At 42.0% G+C, this 21,694-nt stretch overlaps 1 protein-coding gene across 1 annotated transcript; it reads left to right on the top strand.

Moving 5' to 3' along the window:
* Positions 1 to 3,596: 3,596 nt before the first annotated feature.
* CBLN4 (cerebellin 4 precursor) lies at positions 3,597 to 11,956 on the top strand. Its single transcript, XM_040576037.1, has 3 exons — positions 3,597 to 3,888; positions 5,407 to 5,523; positions 8,289 to 11,956. Exons 1-3 carry the CDS (start codon positions 3,607 to 3,609, stop codon positions 8,484 to 8,486), a joined length of 597 nt encoding a protein of 198 aa, XP_040431971.1. The 5' UTR covers positions 3,597 to 3,606; the 3' UTR covers positions 8,487 to 11,956.
* Positions 11,957 to 21,694: the final 9,738 nt, after the last annotated feature.

The following is a 21,694-nucleotide window of genomic DNA, read 5'->3' as shown; positions in this document are numbered from 1 at the left end:
TCAAAGGCACCAAGACAAGAATAGTGTCTGAAGTTTCCTCCCACCAACGCTGCATTCAAAGGGTCTTTCTTTCAGATAACACAGGATTCTGAAACCAGAACCATCTACGAGCATGTGCACAGCATAAATATGGGCAAAATGCAGGGGCAGAACCTGACCCCGTCTCCGTGATATCTGATACTTGGCCTTAATCACAGTCTTATCGAAGTGGACTCTAGTCAGGTTGGGGTACCACTGATGTCCAAATTAAATACCACCTGCTAAAGCATTTTCAGAACTTTTTGACATTCCTGAAAATTTAATCCACAGTGCCGGACAGAGCTCACTTTGGTCTCCCTTTCATAGATAATAAGGAGTATGATGTTAATCATTAATGTTTGTCTCATGCTACCCATGCAGACTGACAGGTAGTTCTAAGAGAATTCTTGTTGTATTTTCTGACTTTTCCAGAGTAGGTTGCATGAGACGAGGAGCACTTAGCTTTTGTAGACTGTGATCTCAAACCAGGTTTATAACTGCATGCAAAATGTGTGTGCAAATTTCTTCCTGACATATATTTAACTTTATCACAACTGAGCTCTGAAATGAAGTAGCTGTGTTCACAAATGGCTGTAATTAGTTAGCTGCATACTTTATTAATAATTTGTTCCCACAGCTCAAGTAACCTGTGTGTACAAAAAATGCACGCCCAGCTCTGGGAGAAGACCACACCAGCGAGATGTGCTCTCAGCTGGATGTTGGCTGCACTTTGCTGTCTGCTCTGTGCAAACCACCGCCACGGGCACCCAAGGGAGAGCAGTGGGACGGGCGCGTAGCGTGGCCAGGCCAGCCTCAGCACGTGTCTGCTGCCGCAGAGAGGAAATGGGAAAGTCACCTGCCCAAACAGCTCCTTCAGCTTGCACATTGGCCCTTGGACCACTTCGGTTTCTGATGGTACTTTTTTTCCCCTTGATTCATCTAAATTCTGCCTATTTTATTGTCTTTCCACTGTTGAGACAGTTGATGTCATTGTCCACAACAAAAAGGCATTGGAACAATCTATCTGAAATTATTGTAAAATTCGTAGTCTCTGACAAATAATAGAACATTCAGAATAGGCAGAAGTCTCAAACTTCACTCCAAATTTATATATATGTTATACATATATATTTAATGTAACTTGTGCATTGTTGAAAGGCTGAGCAGCATGAGGTACAGAAGAGACTATAAAGGAGAGATGTTGGAATAGTGTGGGATTATTTATACATGTGTATTTATTTACAAAACATTCTGCAACAGAATCTTGCTGTTTTCACACAGCTCTGCTTCGCACGAGTCTTCCAGACAGGTGTTCCTATGCATTGGCATGAATCTTTTAATCTGCAGATCCACTACAAAAGGAACAATGTTGTGAGGCAAGTCTTCACCTCCTTTCTTGTCTCCTTTCTTGTTTACAGCAAGTGGTTCTTCTCAACTTGACTTGTTTTGTTCATTTTTGATGGTGTCACTGTAATAAGAGGATATTGGTGCATTCGTAGAAAACAGTAAAATTTCTTTTTACCTCATCTGAGCAAAGGGATTCCTTAAAATTTGCATCTAGCTTTCTGAATTTTACAGAGTATTGTATTTATTCCTAGCTAAGGGGAGTTTTTGTCTGCTTTATGGCTTCTTGAAGACTCTGAATTCTGCAGACAATGCTTCACCTCACTTCTCCACATCACCTGAAAAACAGTCCCAGCTCACATTTACCCACAGAAAGCCTTTTATTCACTGGAGAGTGGGTTTCAGTGCTTTTTATTACTCCTCTTAGCTTCCTGTTGCTTCCTTAATTTCGCTTGTCTGTTAGAGTCCAGATTTATGGCCAGCATTTGTTAGTGCATTGAGCTGAGGTGCTGTGGGAGCCCAAGCCTCTTGGGAACCCAAGCCTCCAGGGAGGCAGCAAGCTCTGAGGGCGTCTGCAGCTCCCGAATGGGTCGGCACCTTTCCCAGCCAGGTTTGACAGATCTGGCTGGACCCAGATAGCGATGGCTCTGGACAAGAAGTACATGAAGGCTGCTCTTACTTAATGGCTGTCATGGGAAATATTTGCTGCATAACTCTTATTTGCAAAAGTACTTGTCTCATTGGCGTTCATCTATCCAAAAATCATACTCTCCATTTCTTACGAGCAATGGACACTTTGCTGTTGCTGCGGAGGAAATTCCATTGAGCCTGTTCTGCTTCTGGGAGCACTGTTTCATTTCTACCAGTCCCTGGCTGGGGCTGGGTTTCACCAAGAGATGATTTCAGTGCATCATGGGACCACGCGATGCAAGAAGGATCTGCTCTAGAAGCCGTCACCAGTGCCATAGCAGTCAAGTCTGTAATAATCTTGGTGTGTGGAAGTACTGAGCAAAGGCACCTGCTTGTTCTTCCCGTCCTTTCAGCACACATCCAAACAAGAAACTATTACTAGACAGAGGTGTCTAATCAAAATGTTACCAGAAGCAGCCATTTGGCAGCACCATGAGGCAATACTTGGCAACATTAATCCTCAAAGGGAAGACAGGAAAGTCTTTTAATGATGGGGGGGTCTGAGCAAGGGGCGTTGAGGGGGGCTGCTTCTCTCCTCCCCTCCCCAGTGCTGGGTTCTGGGGCATCAGTGGCAGCGCACACGGGGTCAGGGTGTCATGCCAAAATGCAAGCTGCAAAGAAAGGCACGGGAGGTCTGTGCCCCGGGAGACTCCTCCAGGTTTAGAAGCACTCCTTTCCACCGGGCTGCAGTTCTTACCCCCGCCTCCTTTTGGAAACAAGGGACGTTGCACTGATTTGTTGCTTTCCCTTTGGCTTTGCAGCTGCTTAAAAAGTTGCCTGGGAGGACAAGTGTGCGAGTCGGCGTAAGGGGCAATTTCAAGAGGAGGCTCTCTGTTAATGGAGCCCCGCATCTGCCCAGCTGGGCGAGGGATGGGCAGGTTTGTTGTGACATAACTCTTTGGGGGATTGTGGCAGAGAGAGGCAGAGAGAGAGAGAGATCTGGAGTCTGCAGCACCCCGGCGGTGGTATCAGACACGGGATCTGGCAGCTGGGGGGTAAGCTGCCACCTCTCCACTCCGCCACTCCGAGCATCCTGGATCTCCAGCTCAAAGGAGAGAGCGAGCCGGCAGCAGCAATCATGGCAACGCCAACTGGTTTTATTTCTTCGTGACCCCTCTCTTCTCCTCTCTCTCATCAATAATTCACCTGAGGGCTTTTTTTTTTTTTTTTTCCCACCCACCCCCCTCCTTCTTACTCTCTTTTTTTTTGATGTGGAGAGAGGGGAGAAAAAGGGGCACCGGGAAGTGTTTATTTTGTCCGGCTGCTTTTTTGCGGCGGGTTTGAAAGAGGACTCGGGTAAAAAAAAAAAAAAAAAAAAAATAAGACAAAGTGGTGGCGGGGGGGGGGGGGGGGGAGGAGAAGAAAAGGAGAGGGGAAAAAAAAAAATAAAAGAGGCAGAGGGAAGAAGCCGGAGGAAAAGCGAGAAGACTTCGGAGCGGCGGTGCCGGGAGGTGCGGGTGCGGGGCAGTGCGGGGCTGCCGGCGGGGCCTCCCGCGGGTGCGCGGTGGCCGGAGCGGGGCGCGGAGCGGCGCGGAGGGGCCGCGGGTGCCGACCATGGGCTGGCGGCTGCTGCCCGCCCTCCTCCTCCTGGCCCTGGCGCTGGGCGGCCCCGCGGCGAGGGCGCAGAACGACACGGAGCCCATCGTCCTGGAGGGCAAGTGCCTGGTGGTCTGCGACTCCAACCCGGCCACCGACGCCAAGGGCTCGTCCTCCTCCTCCCCGCTCGGCATCTCCGTGCGGGCGGCCAACTCCAAGGTCGCCTTCTCGGCCGTGAGGAGCACCAACCACGAGCCCTCCGAGATGAGCAACAAGACGCGCATCATCTACTTCGACCAGGTGGGCTGCGGGGCCCGGGGGGGGGGGGCCCGGGGGGGATTCCCGAGGGGCTGTGGGCCGATCAACAGGTGCCGTCCCCTCGTGTCCCTCGGAACCGGGGCGCCCTGGGGTGATGTTCGCGGGGAGCCCCAGCCCCAAAGCTGGGGAAATGGGAGGCTGGGGGCTCCTGAGGAGCCGGGGGCCTTAATTCCACCCCCCCCCAACCCCCCCCCGGGAAGGAAGGGGCTGCCCGCCTGGGAGGGCGGAGCGGGGCGCGGAGGGGGGCGGCCGCCGTCGGGGCTCCGGGGCCGTGCGCTCCGTGCCCTCCGGCCCCTCCCGGCCCGGCGGTGGATGGCACCCGGCAGGGTGGCGAGGTGAAGCCCGGCCGGGGGGGCTGCGGGGCCGGGAGACCCGGGGGGGAGACGGCCGGGACCCTGCGAGCATCCCCAGGGCAGCCCTCGGGGACCCCGAGGCGCTGGGGGACCGGCGGTGCCCGGGTGCGGGCAGCCCCATCACACTTCGGTTGGCTGGCAGAGCCTTGGAGGGAGAAGAGAAGAGCGGATTTTAAGGAAAAATCAAGTTTTCTCTAAAAACCACAGGTTCCTAGTACAGCCCCTCTCAGTCAGTCATGCTTTAACATACAGGTTGCGGCACGTATTTTGTATGCCAGGTCCTGTCCTAGAGCAGGTAATTGAGACTGATGGTCATTTTACTTCCTAGATCATATCAAAATGAGTAGTAAATTATCCTGACAGCCGAAGCCAGATTTGTTACATAGCTTTATGCTGGCGATCTTTATCACCATAACTTCGTGGGCATTCCTCGTGGCTTTCTAGGGCTGTGTCTGGCATAAAGGAGCCTGAAAATATCAATTAAAAATAGAGCATAACCGAGTGGGTAGAAAGAAAAAATTAGTCATTAAAGAAGAGATTTAGCATATGTATGATGCACTCGTCTGGTCCATTCCTCTCGGTTCCTTGTCTCTGTTTAATCAAACCCAAATTATTATTAGTGCTTACAAAAACAAAGCAGCAAAAGCTCACAGCCAGATCTCGCTCATATGCCAGGTATTTTGGTAGCTCAGGCTTACTCTGAACTGCTGAATGAATTACAGCATTCACACACATCCTTCCTCACAGCTTGATACTTTCAGGAAGGCGGTGTTGGCTTGGCCAGTGCTTTTTAGCCAAAACCAATATGCCACTCCCAGAATCAGTGTTTTGATGTCATTTTTGGGGAATGATGAATAAAAAAATGCCTTTTCTTAATATCCTCTAAACATGTGTAGAAGAAAGATCTTGTAGGCATGACATAGTAGCAAAGTAAGAAATATTCTCCCCCTAGCTTACTTATAGTAAAGTTGTACGAAAAATATAAATAAACATCCATTTTATCAGAAATATTTCAACTTAGTTGGTAGAACAATAAATGAAAAATCAGAGATGTAGATGGACAAATATCTATGGGGGAACAGTTAATAGTCTAAATGTTTTATTTAGCGCTGTGTACTAATTCCCATTGTGTACTTTCTGTTTGTAGATCCTAGTAAATGTGGGCAATTTTTTCACATTGGAATCTGTCTTTGTAGCACCAAGAAAAGGAATTTACAGTTTCAGTTTTCACGTAATTAAAGTCTATCAGAGCCAAACAATACAGGTACGTTGATCAAATATGACTATAAAATCTTTTACTTAAATTGTTTATTCACAATAGAATCTTGACCGAACACAAGCATTTAACAAACTTTCAAGGAAGAATAGCTTAGTTTAAAGCAACTTGTGGTGTACAGTTCCTAGCAATAGAGTGAATATATTTAAACCAAACAGCTGGAATGAGGCAGGATTCTCACATGAGATAAATTGTCATAGCTCCACTTCTGTACTCTGAGAACTAAGTGTCTGGGATAGTATTAAGTATCGAATAGAATGAGCCAACGAAGAGTAAAATATATCTCTGAATTTCATTTGATTGCATAAATACTAATGAAAAGTCATGTTTTGCTACTGGTTAAACTCACTGTCTTGAACACAGGGGTTCTGAGGATACATACCACAGTTGCTTGTTTTGGTAATGTCTTGTCACCTGGCTGTCAGATCACGATGCCAGATAGACGCTCATGAAACCAGTCTGCTGTGCTCTGCTCGTTCTGCAACTACACCAGAATGTTGTGCAGCTATAGGGATATCTTCTAGGGAACCTTTATAGCATTTTAAACTTGCTAACTTGCTTTGCCATATAATGCATAAAAGATACCTCTTATACTAAAAAAAGGTGCAATTCTATGCTTTCTTTTGCAGCTTAATAGCAGCTGAACTGCTTAATTAAATATAAATATGCACTAGCTTAGAGGAAAAGCCTATAAGTTCCTGAACATCGCCTTGCTGAGCCAAAAGTAAATTCCTTAAAGTCATTCCTTAATCTTCACCCCAGGTCATACAATTTCTGTGACATATATGCTGGCTTTCTAGATTTGGAATAATGTCTGTAGCTTTCTCCACTTCCACCTATGAGACCACTGGATTCATAGAAGTGTCTGATGCTTTTACCCTGCTCTGATTTGCTCCTCAATATGGTTTTCAGTGTACAGGACTGAGAGGAAACTGATTTCTGCAGGAGGTGTGATCAGCTCTCTCATTGTGGCAGCTCTGGCTTTGGGTTGCCAGAAAAGCTGCTGAGAAAAGTGTAAATGGTATAGAAGGCAGAGGAGCTGGTGTAAGGCACATTCTCATCCCTGGGGAAATTCACCTTCAGTTTACAACTTGAAATCTTGCTTCCATTCAGGTCAAAGATAAAAGTCTTAGATGAAATATTGACATCGTAAACTCTCCTATAATGAGCTTGTAAGCTATTTAATAGGATCAAATGCTGTTCCTCTCACTCTCTTAAATGCTGAGGGTTGAAATGGCCTAGAATAACTGTATGTCAGTCACCTTCATTGGATTTAGAATACATATTGCCAGGAAAGATGTTCAGTCTTGGGTTCAGAAAGCCCAGTGCAGTCTTCAGTGTTTTATGGGGAATTTAATGACCTACCACATGACCTAAAATCTTTCGCAGATCAAGGTTTTCAGAAGTGATGGATGAGTTTGGTTAGCTCCATTTTGACACAGTTAATGTAAGATAACCTGAGGCAAACCTGTGGTATGTCTTGTGCTGTAATCCAAATAGCTGTAAGATGACCTGCAGGGAAACCCGACCAACCGAGATGGTACAGAACAAATAAGATGAACCTAAATAAAGCAACAAGTTAAATCTTGATGACCTTTTTATGTGTGTGATAGTGAAGGCGAGAACTGAAAACCATTGCAGTAGAGCAAACCAGCTTGAGTCTCAGCCACATGAAGACTTAAACACCACTAAATCACCTGAAGGCTTCCTACATAAGTGATATTACTATGCCCCTGAAACATCTGTTAGTGCCATTAAGTATTATTAAACTGAAATTGGTTCCCTGGGGATATCTGATTAAGTGGATATCCCAGATAAGCAAATCCCAAATCAGGGCCAGATTCTGCTGCCCTGACTTATGCTGAGCAGTAATTTATTCCACTGTGACTCCCATTAAAATTAATGTAAGCATATGGAAGGCCAGAATACTCGGTATAACCAAGCATTTCTTAATTCACCCTTCCGTGACTGTATTATAGTCATTCAAAAAGAAAAAGAAGAGGAAAACTAATAGGAGAAATGAAAATGCCTGTATCTGTCCATTCCTTTGACCCCTGCCCAACTTTATTTACACAATTGTCTGTGTGGTGTGGCTTTCATAAAGAGGCTGTGTGGACGTCCAGAAGTGTTTTATGGACAAATGAATTCAGTATCAAAAGACAGTGCAGCGGTTCCTAAAATTGAAGGGCTGTTCTAGCCTTTAAAATCAAGCTGCAGTCAATAATGGAAAGGATGTATACTCTGCTCTCAATGAAGTGTAAGCTCCCAGCCTACTGCAGTACTTTTGAAATCTCATTAGGTGCCTACATTGCATTTCTGGGTGCCTAAGTTTCTCTAAAATGTCGTCTTTGTTAGTATAATACCCCGTTTAAATACCTTGTGAAGTAGGCGATGTGAAACAAAACCGAGGTACTAGCTCAAAGGTCCATATCACCAGAGAGTTAGCGTAGACAGGGCTGTTCTGCCAACAATTAATGTGCATGTGCAACTGATGATGACAATATCTCATTTCCCTTTCACACTGTCTGAGCCTGAGCCATTGTAGTCCATGGGCAGCATCGCACTGACCCCATTCAGCCACAGACCAAGCCCATGAAACACATCCACATTGCGTGAATGTAATTAGTTAAAAAGAGACAACAACAGCGAACAGCAGGACCTCAAACAGACCTCTGGCACTGCAGTTAATATTCATTGGGACTTGTTGACGTTTTCCTGTTAATTAGAGCTTTTCAGTGTTTTTTCTCTCGTAGGTTAATTTGATGCTAAACGGAAAGCCAGTCATTTCTGCTTTTGCTGGGGACAAGGATGTCACACGTGAAGCTGCCACTAATGGAGTCCTGCTCTATCTAGACAAGGAGGATAAGGTTTACCTGAAATTGGAGAAAGGTAATCTGGTCGGTGGATGGCAGTATTCTACATTTTCTGGCTTTCTGGTCTTTCCCCTGTAAAGTCAGTTTTCCTGTGACATTCATCCAGGTGTGGACTCATCATTGCCCCTGTTACATGAAGATCATTTTATCATCATGGGATTGATGTTTCTTTATTGTTTTTTCATGGGTGAATATGGATTCTCTTTATGGATTTTGGCCCCATCTGAACTACTCAGAAGTTTCACAGAATTTCGTGTGTTTAAATACAATATATTTGGATTGAAACTAAAGCAGACGATAAATATCTATGCTTAATGTTACAGTCTAAAGCTGCCTGCAAGATTTATTCAGATTTCATTTACTGGACTTATTGGATTCATGAGAGAAGTGGATTTTCTTTAATTACGAAAAGACTGGCAACCAGGTCTATAATTTAGGAGAGTTTGAGTTCAGACTTCAATCAAGAGTTAGTGTGTTGCTGCCAAAGAACTGTATATTGATATATTGGTCATACATGTTTTTGTCACTGGGACTTAACTGACATGATTTATTCCATTGTCTTGAGAAAGGTAATTATTATTGATATGTGATTGACTTTAATTCTCCTCTGCGTGTAGTCTGTTGGAAGGCTCACCCATATATCTACGCTCTGTCACTGGTCACAATCATGTCTAGCTCACATAAAGCTAAGGGGTTATGATTGTATTTTAGTTGTGTATGTAAGGTATTCCTCTTTTCCACGTGGTGTTTTCTAAAAAGAAGAGCAGATTATTATAACCATTAAGAAAATACTCTTACCAGGGTTAAAGGTGATCATTCAGGCACAACTTTGCAAAATAGCTTTGCCCTTCAGGAAATCTCACACTTATTAATCTCACAATTTTAATTAATGTGATTGATAATAACCGCTTTATTAAAAATCTAAGGGATTCCTTCCTTAGACACAGCCACTTTATTAGCTGGAGATGAGATTCCCCTCTTTGTAATTATGTCTATTTTTCAAACCTTCTGTTGTGTTAAAGGTATCATCTAGTTTTGCCTTAACTCCACAACTGTATATAATTTTAGATCATATGTTTAACAAATATTAAATCCAAATAGCCTGTACCTAACTTGGTGCAATATCTTTTTGGCTTTTTGTACAGGTCATATGAACTCATAAACTTATTTATTATGTCATTGTTACATAATAAAGATTAATATATGTTAGCTGAATTTTTGACCTTTGGATTTTGGAAGTCACTTCATGCTATTTTTTTATTGGATATAATAATTATATGCAAAGTGTAAGCTTTTAGGATTCACAGAAACTGTCCTTGGAGGCAGGCAAACTGTCACAGTTTAGTCTGGCAGAATCCTACAGGTGATCAGAATGGTCTAGAAGTAACCTATGCATTTTATTTGAAAGTATTTAGGTAGAAATCCTGGCTTCACAGAAGTTAGTGTTAGGAATCACATTGATTCCAAAGGATTTTGGATGAGACCTGTGCTTTAGGTTTTGCCATCAGCATTAAACTCCAGTGCAATGAAATCAAATATCAACTGAAAATGATTTTCACATGAACTGCTAATGAAACGTCCCTTCCTCATGTCCAAAAGTACACACTGAATTCGATGGACATTTGTGCCTTGCATATCATGAAGGATATGGTTCTAATTTAAAACATACTATGTAGTCGAGAAAGATTCTGGATGCAAGGATATCCAGAAATCTAGGACCTTTTCTAAAATCCAAGCTTTGGCTTGAACTGCTGTTTTAGTTGTTTCCAACTTCTTCGCATGTTAGCTAAGTGCAGTATATCATATTGCTCTAACTGTTGTAAATGGTTATTTCACTGATATAAAGTCTAATCGTGGCTGATGGTTGATATCAGATCCTGATAAAATTTTAGAGAATCACTGGCACAGAATAGTGCCCAAATTCCCTATTTTTATGGATCCAACATACAGGGTGGTTTTTATTTTTATTTATCTATTTATTTATTTAAATTTCAGGAAGATAGGTGGGTATGTTCACAATCCTACAGGGTAAGTCAGATAAGAAGAAGGTCATCTGATAGACAGTATAGTTTCTGCACATAACACTGAAGTTTGGGAGAACTTGGAAAGATCTGCCAAGAAGGCAAATGATTTACTTCTTTGAAAAATATAAAAAAATGTTTGTTTTGATTAATCAAAGTTTATCACCACTACACCAAACAAATGTGTATATATACGTATATATATATCTTAAAAAAACTGGGATTGCAGCACATAATATGCATGATACTATGAAAAATATATTTGCCATAAGAATTGATTCAGAGGGGAACATCAGTATTTTGTATAAAATTGGTAAAATCTGAAAGCTAACTTTACCCATTGGTATATATGTAATGTAAAGGAAATATTGTTCCTGCACAGATGGAAGAAAAATGATATTAAAGGTGTCAGTATACATTTTGGAATGATCAAATGCATCTAACTCCTTTAGTTTGTAAACATCTGATCGCTAAAAGCTGCCTTTAGCATTCAGCAATAATACTCAACTATCTTAATATACTGTTGATTTCCCCTTGGCAAAACACTTCTGATTGCTTGACTCATTAGCAGTTATTTACTTTAACAAGAGAGTCTAGGAAGTTATTCAATTAAAGAGATATATTTTGATGGAAATGTCCTAAATTTTTCTGCTCAGCCTCCAAAATTGGAATTCCTAGCTAATTATTTTGGTAGCGAAGGGAACAAAAAGTGTCAGGGAAGTCACTGAGAAGCAGCTCGTGTCACCTGTGCACGGCGCTGAGAGCTGAGGTGGCCTCTGGAGGTGGGCAAGTGCACACCAGTTGTCTCGGCTCACATTTAAACATTTCAGCAAGGATAAACTCTGGCTTTTAGGTTACAGTTTGAGCTATGTCCCAGACTCTGAGCTCATTTTCACTGCATTGTCCCACACTTCAGTTGCTTCACTAGGAGTTTTTCCCAGAAGAGGTGTTTAGCATAGCTCACCAAGTCCATGAGGAGCTGGGTTTGGCAATCACCATTTTTCCTTTTTTCCTCATTCCCTTTCCCTTTGTCTTCCTGTGTTAATGCTACAGCAGTCAGCTTTGTAGCTGATACAGAAGGCTGAGCGTGCAAGAAAACATTCTGGCCACGTGTGGTTATCAGTGTTACATTGTTATCAGTGGTCTCTTTACAAATGAAATCAGTATTTTTACTTTTTTTTGTCTGCATTTTAGTTATGCTTCATCCATGTTTTATTATAAAACTGAGGAAATAAAAAGGACCACTTTGTCATGCTTAGGTGATGTTTTTTAGCAGAGCTAGGTATCTGGGAGAGCCAGGAACACCCCAATCTCCTAAATTCATCCTGTATAGAAAACAGCTCTCGTCTTTGAATCCTGCTTTTTAGGATGAGTTGAGGATGTATGTGCCAAAAGGCTGTGGAGCCAAAACCGATACTGTTTAAAAGAACCTGGGTAACGGAAGGCACTGAGGTAGCTTTGAAAATTTCACAAGCACTTTTCTCTTTACAAAGAAAGGAAAAGCTAACTTTGAAGTATGGAGAAGGAAAATGCAACATTTCTTTATTTGTATTTTATTATTATTATTTTTTTAGGCAATATTTTTTATTTGTTTTGCATTATGCCATTTTCTAGTGGTATCAGAATATTTTCTGAGTGTCGATTAAATCACCTTCCCCAGGCCATGGCAGAAGTATTGTGACCTTGGTGTCACTACTGAGGAACGGGAGATGGGTTCGGAAAACAACCAGTGCCGCATCCGGAGTGCAAACACATCCAGTGCTCTTGCTGCTCCTGTTCAATCTGTGGGACTGCTCCTTTTTCTGACAGAAGGCGTTTTTTGAAAGGATGTTTTGGAATGAATAGCATATTGTTATATTTCCTCTTACATATTATCTAGATCTCTATTTCTAGGAAGATGAATGCAGTGAACTGGATGGTTTTAAGTGTCCTGAGAAACTCAGTATTAGTTATTAACTCTTTTTTTAAAGTTATTTTTATTTTTATATTTTCCAAGCCCACAGAAGAACACAGCTTCAGAATGTATACTATTTTTACAAGCAGAATTTAGGATAGAGAAGATAAATGCAAGAAGCAGTATATCATAATCACAAGACGGAAGCCGAACCATTAACATGAAATATGGGCTGAGGCAGAGAAGCAGATATATTTTCTCCTCCTTTCATAAGGGTTTCTGAGTTGGTTACATGCTTTACCTTAGCAATTCATTACAGTTGCCCTTCATGTTGTAAGAGTTCTTTATAATATTAAAACTCTTCTAAAGACAAAATTAACCAAATGACTCAATGTAAACAAATGAAGATCCCCAGAGAATGAGTTTAGTGGTTGGCACATGCCATGACACCATATATTTGTACTATTGTTATCCAGATGGAAAAGGCTCCTTTGAGAAAACACATTGTTAGACTCTTAGACACTGAGCTAAAGTTATGTATCTGTTGCTGGTTAGCAAGGGATGGGGTGGGGAGAAACCTTTCTTACCCTAGAGCACTAAGGGGAATGCATACAAAGAATAATGATAAAATCAGTCACCGTTATATAAGCGATGGATGAATAATGGAAATGTGGCTTGAATAGTCTGGTTAGTGAAAGCTGTGATCTAAGGCATTTGATGGAAACAATCACTATTTTAATCTTCACAGTCTGGGGAAGGGAAAACGCCAGTTGCATCATTTTTAACAGGTTCCTCTCCCCCTTTTTCTTTCTGCCTTGTGGTTCAGCTTAGCTGTAAAAAAAATATGTGATCAGAAATGATCTAAGAAAAGTTCATTTCTGAAAGGAGACGGGAGAGTGGTTTTTTTTTTTTTTTTTTTTTTTTTTTTTTTTCCCCAGTGTCTAATGTGGGAAAAAAAATCCATAGGAGGGGAGGAAAACAACAAAGTTGACTTCCATGCAACTTGACTTAACTCAAATACATTCCTGACCTATTGTCCAGTTTAGTGAATTGCCTGTGTTCTGCTTATATGCATAATACTTTTCTACAACGCATGATGCTGACCCATCCTGTTAAGGCCACCATATTGTAATCTGATAGCTTTTATCCTGCTGGAGGAAACTAGATGTAGAAGTGTAGTGCAGAGCACTGGAGATTGGCAAATAAAACAGCTTTATCTCTGTACTTACATGTGTGCATGGATTTACTCCTGCAAAGCAGGGCTGTCATCCCTGGGCCATTTGTGGTGCAGAGGGCAAATACGTGTATGAACATTTACACACCTGAAAACAAGCTGAGTGTGGTGATTTCTGAATTCCTGCTGACACAAGAAAAACTGTACTCTAATCTCATTGTGAGGACATTTAATGTCCTAATGCTAGAAGGAGGCAGATCTCCATGGGATCTGGGCAGTGACCAAAACTCTGCAGAGGGAACAAGACCTGATGGCAGAAGGAGGGCCCAGGTATTGGGGCCCTCTGTAGAAGCTTTTGAGCAGTTTTATATCAGTTGGGCATGTTATCCCTCCTTAAGTTTTACTGTATTTAAAAGTCTATTTATTATTATTATTATTTAATTCCTTTCTTTGCAAATGAAGATATATTTGCAGTGAACATATTCTCAAACAAAGGCAGTCTTTAAAATGAGCACTGTCTGAAAATAAAGCTAGGAAAGAGGTCTCCTAATTACATAGCAAAGCTAAATTTCTCTTAGGTTGAAGGCATGCAGTTAAGTTGCAACACAAATTGAAATAAAGATACGTCTGTGCTCTCCTACACAACCAAACATACAGGAGCAAAATTGGTTCTGGCATCTATCCCACGGACCTGCAAACCAGCTGAAAAGCTCGGTACAACAGAGTAACAACTGCTGATGGTGGCTGCTCCCACTGGGCAGCAGCAAAACCACCTGGCCGAACTGATCCAGCTCCTGCTAATGAGACGCTTTTCAGCATGAGGAAGGCTGGTGCTGGTGTCAGAGCGTGCCCCTGCAGCAACAGGGCTCCATGTGGCTCCGTCAGAGCCTCTCAAGCACCCGGCCAGACCTGACCAGCCTTTGAAATGATCCGAGCCAGAGCAGGTTGCAAAATTTTCCTTGAAACAATTTGCTGTCAGGGAACACTGTTTGGATGCAGTTGCTGCTTGCAAGAAGCAGACCCATTAGAAGATTTTTTTTTTTTTTTTCAAATAAAAGGAAAGAATTGTTTTGGATCACAAAACTTCTGTATTTAATTTTAAGCTCACACTTTATTTTGAAAGGGAAAGAATTAAAACTGAAATAAAACATTTAAACTTTTGAAATAAATATTTGAAAATAAAACATTTAGATGGGTTTAAAATAATTTATTCAACCAGAATTTCATATGCATAAAGATTATACAGTTTTGGTGGTTCATTCAGACTTTTTGAATGATTATATTTCCACATCTCTCATTATGCATTTTTTTTTTTTTTTTAAACAGAAAGCACAGGTATTCCCACAAGCGTTACTTCCATCCTATTAATCGCGTTCTTAAAGTATGCAAAAACAGCTTGTTGAAAAGTCTGCACAAAGTTTTTATAAACAGTAGTTTTTGATTTCAGACAATATCTTTAATAGGCTGAGGAACACTGTTTTAATCTTCAGGGAGGATCAAAAAGCAAATTTCCTCTATGGAGAAAGCCCCGCTCACGTTAAGCACGCCTGGCTTAGAGGTTTCACTAGAGCCTCACTGAAGTTCAGCAGAAGGTTCGTGAAGGCCTTCAACACGTCAGGGTCAGGAGGGTCCAGGTTTCACACAAACTATGACTTTCTTTGTGCCCACAACCACACTCCACCTTCAGCCCCAGTTACTGCTTCGAGTTAGGGTCACCCAACTTAGGTACAGAAGAGCCAGGTCAAAGTTTCTGCTTTCCCCTGAGCTTGTGTCTTCTAGACTTCAATAAATCTTTAAAGCCACTAGGTTATTTGGTGGTAGGTAACAAGTGGAAAATCTTCAGAGAAGCGATGCCCATCCAGATCAGCTGAGCTTTCACCTCAGCATGACATGAAATAACGTTAGAGGCTTGCTTGGTGCTCCTAGTGGCTGTCACAGCTTGTGCTTTACTGGAGGTTTCTGCTGAAGGTGAGAAAGCCATCTGCCTTCCTCTCTTACGAGTGGCTGTTGATAGACACGTCCTCATCCCGTACATTCCTAGTGACAATAGAAACCTATCGTTTACGTAGTAAATAAATCAGTAACCATTTAAGCACTGTAGGGCTGTGCAACTTCAGGAGCAAGACAGAGTTGCCTGTAAGCTTAGTCTTTTTCTCTCTATTGTAAGTCTAAGTTTAAGGTGTTCAAAAGGCATTGTTAGATATTTTTTTTCTCTTTTCTTCTGGAAAGGCCAGCTAAGGAATTTGGTTTTCATGATGCCCCTTAGGGTCCCCACAAAGTAATAAGTCAGCATCATTTTCTAGCTGCAGTTGATAACATTTATTGCTAATTCTTTAAACCCTTCTTTAAAAGAAAACAACTCTGCAACCTGCATTGCACCCACAGGAATAATCTTTCTTTTCCTCAGTTTGGTAATTCAATTGTGACTTGTAAACTTGTGCAGTTGTAGCAAAAAAAGTATACAGTCAACTCCAATCTATCTTGAGGAAAGTAAAAAGTGCTTACCACTACTGGTGTAGTAAATCCTGGCTGCTTTATTAAATAAATGTAGAATTTCACTCAGCAGCCTTAAGGAAGAAGAGTTTTAGAATATCTCAACAATTTAGCACAGTTTAAAGCTGAATAAAGACTGATTCAATTTTAAAGTGAGATTTAAACTGATGGCATACCAAATCCAACTTAAATTAACTTGAAAAGTGTGGGCATTATTTATGTCTTTTGAATCGTGAAAGGCAAACCAGCCTACCAGATAAATTCTTGAGTATCATAATCTTTTGGGTACTGGAAAAATAAAGACTCTAAAAAAAGATACCACGACAGTTTATAATTTTAAGTCAGCCCTTAAATAGTCTTTTTTACATAACCTTTACACATGTGAGCAGGCCAAGAACCAGTGGACAGTTAAGCACAAGCATAAGGCTAAATGCTGAAGCCACTTCACTGATTTTAATATACCTGTTTCTGTGCCTAAAGTTATGCCTCTTCTTAATTCTTTGTTGCATCAACAGAAAAGACTTTACAGGGATAGGAAATACTTTAACAAGCATTTTGACATGTTGCTCAGAGAGGAAATGTCCTCCCCTCTTCCAGGGTCTTCTGGCTGAGTGGTAACAGTGCAGGTGGACTTAGGCACCAGACCCCACCTTCAGAGAACAATAGAACCAAGACGACTCCTCACGTTAGTATTCATGTAATATCCGCTCTCTTCTAGCAAAGGAAGGAATATGACAAGATAGGAAATATTAAAAACACCCCCCTCTATAAGCCAGGAAGGGCTATGGGAGCATATATTGCTTTAGCTATGGTGCTGCTGCCCCCAGCTCTCACCCCACCTGGGCTGTGAGCTGGGAAGAGGAGCAATGCCAGCACAGGACCCACAGCAGTGCCCTGCCCTTCTGCAAAGACCAGGCATGGGAAGATGCTGGCTCTCACGAGGCTGTTCTCATGGTGTAATATGTTGGCACAAGTCACCATCTGTCCCTGGTGTCAGGGAGGAGAAAGAGGTCCCTCCTTCTGGAGCCGTCCCCAGAGGAGAGTTTCTTTCTCTTGAGGACCGAAGGAGATGATCTCGAGGCCACTGCCCTCCCGTCGGCGTTGGTGAGCCCTCTCCTGTTTGGGAGGACTCCTTGCCCAGCTGGTGGGAAGATGAGCCCTGCAGAATTTCTCTTTGCTGTGTCTTGGGGCCATTTAATCTCTCTCCCACTTGCCAAGAAGAACACAGTGAGAGCTTCTTGCCACAGCACTTGGTCTCTTAGCTGTACCATGCCTGGAGACTTTCCCTGGGAAGCTCCTAAATCACTTTGGGTGCTCTTGGAAAGACCTTTTGCCAGGTGAACTAAGAACTGAGGGTGATCCTGGGGCATATTCCTGCAGCAATGGGGTGCTCCCCTTGGCCTGGGGAAGCAGAGCTGCTGGCCAAACAGCTGTGACCCTGCTTTCCTCTGTGCAGTCTGTGACGGGAGAGTTGGCTCTGGCAAAGCCCTGAGAAAGGGACCCCTACAAATTTATAAAAGCCACAGTACCTTGTTCAAACAAAGAAAGGTGGAAAACACAGACAGAAAAATCTCCTATGAGCAGAATTTACTATCATTACTTCCTTCACATTATTGCAAAAAGCTGGTGAAGTCTTACAAAAGAGTCTTCCTAGTCTTTGTATGAGTCATGGTAATAATGTGAACCTTATGCTGTTTTCTCCATCTGTGGAACCTCTCTTATCTCAGAACAGTCTAACAGTGCAGAGGTGTCCGTATTGTAGCTGTAGAGAAAGAGAAACTGAGTCATAGACAATTTGCTTGGTTGGTCCCCAGACACAGAGGGAGCCGTTATCAGACAAGGACACAGAACTCAGGCTCTCAGTGTCTGTTCCCCAGCTTTAACCAATCCCTTTGCACCTAGCAATTATAACTACTTTAAGCAATGATCTTCATTGTGATCTCTCATATAGACTTCTGCAAAGCTGATCTCCAAGCATTTCATGTATTTTTATTCCTGCAAATAACCAAGGCTCTTGCCAGCATAAAAGTACTGGCACAGAGTGGGTTACAAAATATATTGTCCTTTAATGTATTAAAGATACTTTCTCAAAATTCATACTGGCATTGGGAATAGACAAACTCCCTTTGGCATTCCGTCTGATGTTGTCTATATGGATTGAAGCGAGTGGTTGGCATTTATCTTTGAAATGGTTAGGAACTGGATTATTTATGTATTTATGCATCATGGTTTCGAGATGCTTATTCTTTACCAACAGATAAGGAGTCCCAGTTTAGACTTATAAATGTAAGTCTGGGTGAAGCTGTAAAACTGGAGAATATTACTACACTGCTAGGAACTGTTTTGTAAGTGAGATTAATTTCTGAGGCAATGAGTTGCCAGGTCACTGGCCTTGAACATATCTCTGTGGTTAAAATGCAGTTGAAACAGTACTTTAGAGACAATTATGAATGGCCTTCAGTATTGCTCGTATGACTGCATTTAATTAGCTTGTAAAATGAGATTTCTATGGGAAAAGGCTGGCTGTCCTTGTTAGTTAAATATGTAAAAACTAGTTTTGTCATTAAGGTGAGCTAGCTAAATCTAAAACTGTGTCCAGTATCCACTGAATGTACCTGAAAGAGGGGGAAGGCACTGCCTTGTGAATGTCCTTGGACTCTTCTTTAAGAAGCTGCTTTTGGGAAACTGAGTACCTGAAATGAAACAGTTTTAAATCATTTTAATGTATGGCCAGACTCCAAGTTCAATTCTCCACAGCTGTAAAAGTTGTAGCAAAATGATGCTTGCCCTTTAAACATTGAGTAAAATGCTCAAAGGCAATGCAAAAAATACTACACCAACAATATAATTTTTTCCTGTTTGAAGCTGATGAATTTTGGAACTGGTCACAGAGAAAGTGAGAACCAGGCAGCACAGGGACATTTCTTTGCTCCTAGCTTTCTTCCCAGCTACTATTTTACAAAAATATTGCAGAATTCAACAGCTTAGTATAGCAAAGTTTTCCTTAGCTCTGTGCTCATTACTGTGGTTCTGTAGGCTACAGAAATGCCTGTAAGCCACATAAAAACATTAATGCACTAAGTGAGTGTCAGAGCTCAAAGGGCTTAAAACCTGGTGCAATGTTCTGCTTCAGTCCAAATCAGCACACAGGTAGGGGACTGGTGGCACAAAGGCCGCCAGCGTGAGCAGGGCTGGGGAAGGGACAGTTCAAGCTGTGCCGAAGCCAGAAGGATATGCTCAGACTCACCTCGGCTGCTTAATTTGCAAGCCTGGGGAGATCTGGGGCTATAAAAGGAGCAGAATTGACTGCTGAGTCCAGGATTGGAAATCAAGCAAGCTAAAGTGTATGAATGAGGTTACAGGATCCTCCACAAGTGTTTTTTTTTTTTTTTTCTTTTTTTCTTTTTTCTTTTCTTTCTATAATATGACCTCAAGCCCTCAAAAATAGGAAAACCTACGCTTTATTGCAGTCGTCTGGCCAGAGCTGACCTACTCAACAGATGATACATGTGTCCAACAGATCCTTAGAATTCAATCTTCTGTCTTGTTATGGAAAATTCCTTCCAGAAAGTTGAAAGAATTACAGTGATGTGTGAAGAGAGTTCTAAGCTGCAGTCTTGAATTTTAGATTTCTAGGGATGGGGGAACTGAATTCAATGCTCAGAATCCTAATTGACCCTTGTGGTTTTAGTAAAAGTCGTGTCAAAACTGAAAATGGAATTACTTCTACAGAAATGGTGGGAAAGTAATCATACATATTTCATACGGGGACTTCAGCATGATTCATTCTTATTCCAGTTTCTGCATATTTACAACTTGGCAGAGCTCTCGGGGTGGACTGGATGATTTGCCTTGAAGTATGTGAGATTTGTCAGCAATTTGAGACACAGGTGTGGATGCCCATTTACACTGTCTTAAGTGTCCCATATTTTTGTTGTGAAACAGCATGTTACAGCTTCCAAATGAATGCTCTGTTTAGGGATAAAATAAGCTTACAACTATGTAAATGAATTTCAGAGGAGTGGCGGGGAGGTTTATGTTGTCCCATACTTAAGGCACTTTTCTCCTGAGCAAATACATTCAACATTTTTAGTGTACTCTAATTTGTATACTTTATATCCTTGGTTGATTCTCTTCTCAAACTGCTTCTATGCAGAAAAAGCCATAAGCAAACAACAGCACTGGGAGAGCTTGGTGTATTTTGCCTTGACACGCTGTGCGGAGCGGTGCGGCGTGGTCCCCGGGTGTGCAGTTGTGCACGCCGGGCAAGCAGTAATCAAGGGAGCAGCAGTGAGGAGCAGAGAACTGACAACCCATACAGTTAGTGTGGCCAGTAAAGCACAGATACTGGGACCGAACCAGGTATTTGGTTCCTTTCCAGACCAAGAGTTTGTTCATGACATTCGTTCAACAGTTTTAAATGCAAAGCATTTGCAAATTCAGAGGCTGATTCACAAGTGTCTAACTTGCTGATTTGTGAATTGGGCCAGCTCGGCTTATTTCTGCTTTCCATTTGACATGGCTAAAATCTTCTTACTTGCTTACACGAGTCTTTGGCTAAAGCCTTCCATTTACTGGGTCTGCAGTTTCTCAGGAAGAGAGTGAGGTACTTTCTTTTGAATTGGGATTTGAAACCTATTCCTAACCTGGAACTGAACCATGTTTTCTTTCTCCAGACCTAGATGTGATGGCATTTCAGCGTCACGGATAAGCTATTTTCTTTATGAGAAAGACTGCAGAGCCTATAAAACAGAAGTCAAATTAACAGGCTTGAAAACAAGGATGCAGAGAAGTTGATCTGGTATTTCTGTGTGGGGGAGATTGGCATTTGCATTCATTATGGTGCTAACAAATGAAGTTGTTTGCCTCATCCTTTCTGGATACTTCAGGCATTCAGTATGTGGCCAGAGCTTAGAAAAGCTGCATTTCAAGGAACTCAGTTGCATGTCAAGGAAATTAGTCCTAATTGTTAACCAAGATATATCGAGCCACTGATGCACTCAGCATCCCCGTTGCATCCTGCTGATTGCTTTCACAAAGTTCTGCTCTCTGCTGTCTGCCGAGGTTTTCTGAATGCATGGTGTAGGCACAGATAGCACAGTCTCAAATAAATAGCAGGTTACTGATAAATCTTCAGCCTATTTACTAAGGCTGCCCTCCTGCAGATTGCCACACTGAGGCAAGTTGTTGGACAAAGAGTAGAAGAAGGCAAAGAGCTGTACAGAACAGGAGAGGGGTTACAGAAAATCTGCCTTAGAGAAGAATCCAGCCTGCTTCCTATTTCTGTCAGGTCACAGCTCAGTGTCTTCAACGCCCAAAGTAAAAACAGGTGAATGTATCCGTGTCTGTTTGAGTTCACTCAACAGAGCCATAATAACTACCATGTCTGACTAAGTAATTGAGGATTATATAGTTTAAAAATGGCTTTACCGTCATATGGGAATAGATATTTTCGTGTTTGAGAGGGACTCCAAGGGCTAAAAGTACTATGAACAAGAGACCTCATGTAACAAGAAAATTTGGTACTGGTATAATACTATTAGGAAAAAGTCTTGCTGCTAGCTGAAATCTTAATGCTGGATCATAACCCACGTATAGTCCGGTTCTGAATGGGCAGATTATAGGTCAAAATTGAAGGCTAAAAGTACAAAAATAACATTTCAGGGTAATCAACTAAAACCTTTTATAAATAAGAAGAATTGAA

This window comes from Cygnus olor, chromosome 16 (assembly GCF_009769625.2).
Source record: "Cygnus olor isolate bCygOlo1 chromosome 16, bCygOlo1.pri.v2, whole genome shotgun sequence".
Lineage (NCBI taxonomy): Eukaryota > Metazoa > Chordata > Aves > Anseriformes > Anatidae > Cygnus > Cygnus olor.
Note: the sequence above shows the minus strand (reverse complement) of the source record. Positions and strands in the feature narration are given on the sequence as shown.

Bases quoted from the DNA above. Each gene is read 5' to 3' on its own strand.
- CBLN4 (XM_040576037.1), top strand. From the start codon at position 3,607: ATGGGCTGGCGGCTGCTGCCCGCCCTCCTCCTCCTGGCCCTGGCGCTG. The intron at 3,889-5,406 runs GTGGGCTGCGGG...TTCTGTTTGTAG, and splicing joins GCATCATCTACTTCGACCAG to ATCCTAGTAAATGTGGGCAA. The intron at 5,524-8,288 runs GTACGTTGATCA...TTTCTCTCGTAG, and splicing joins ATCAGAGCCAAACAATACAG to GTTAATTTGATGCTAAACGG.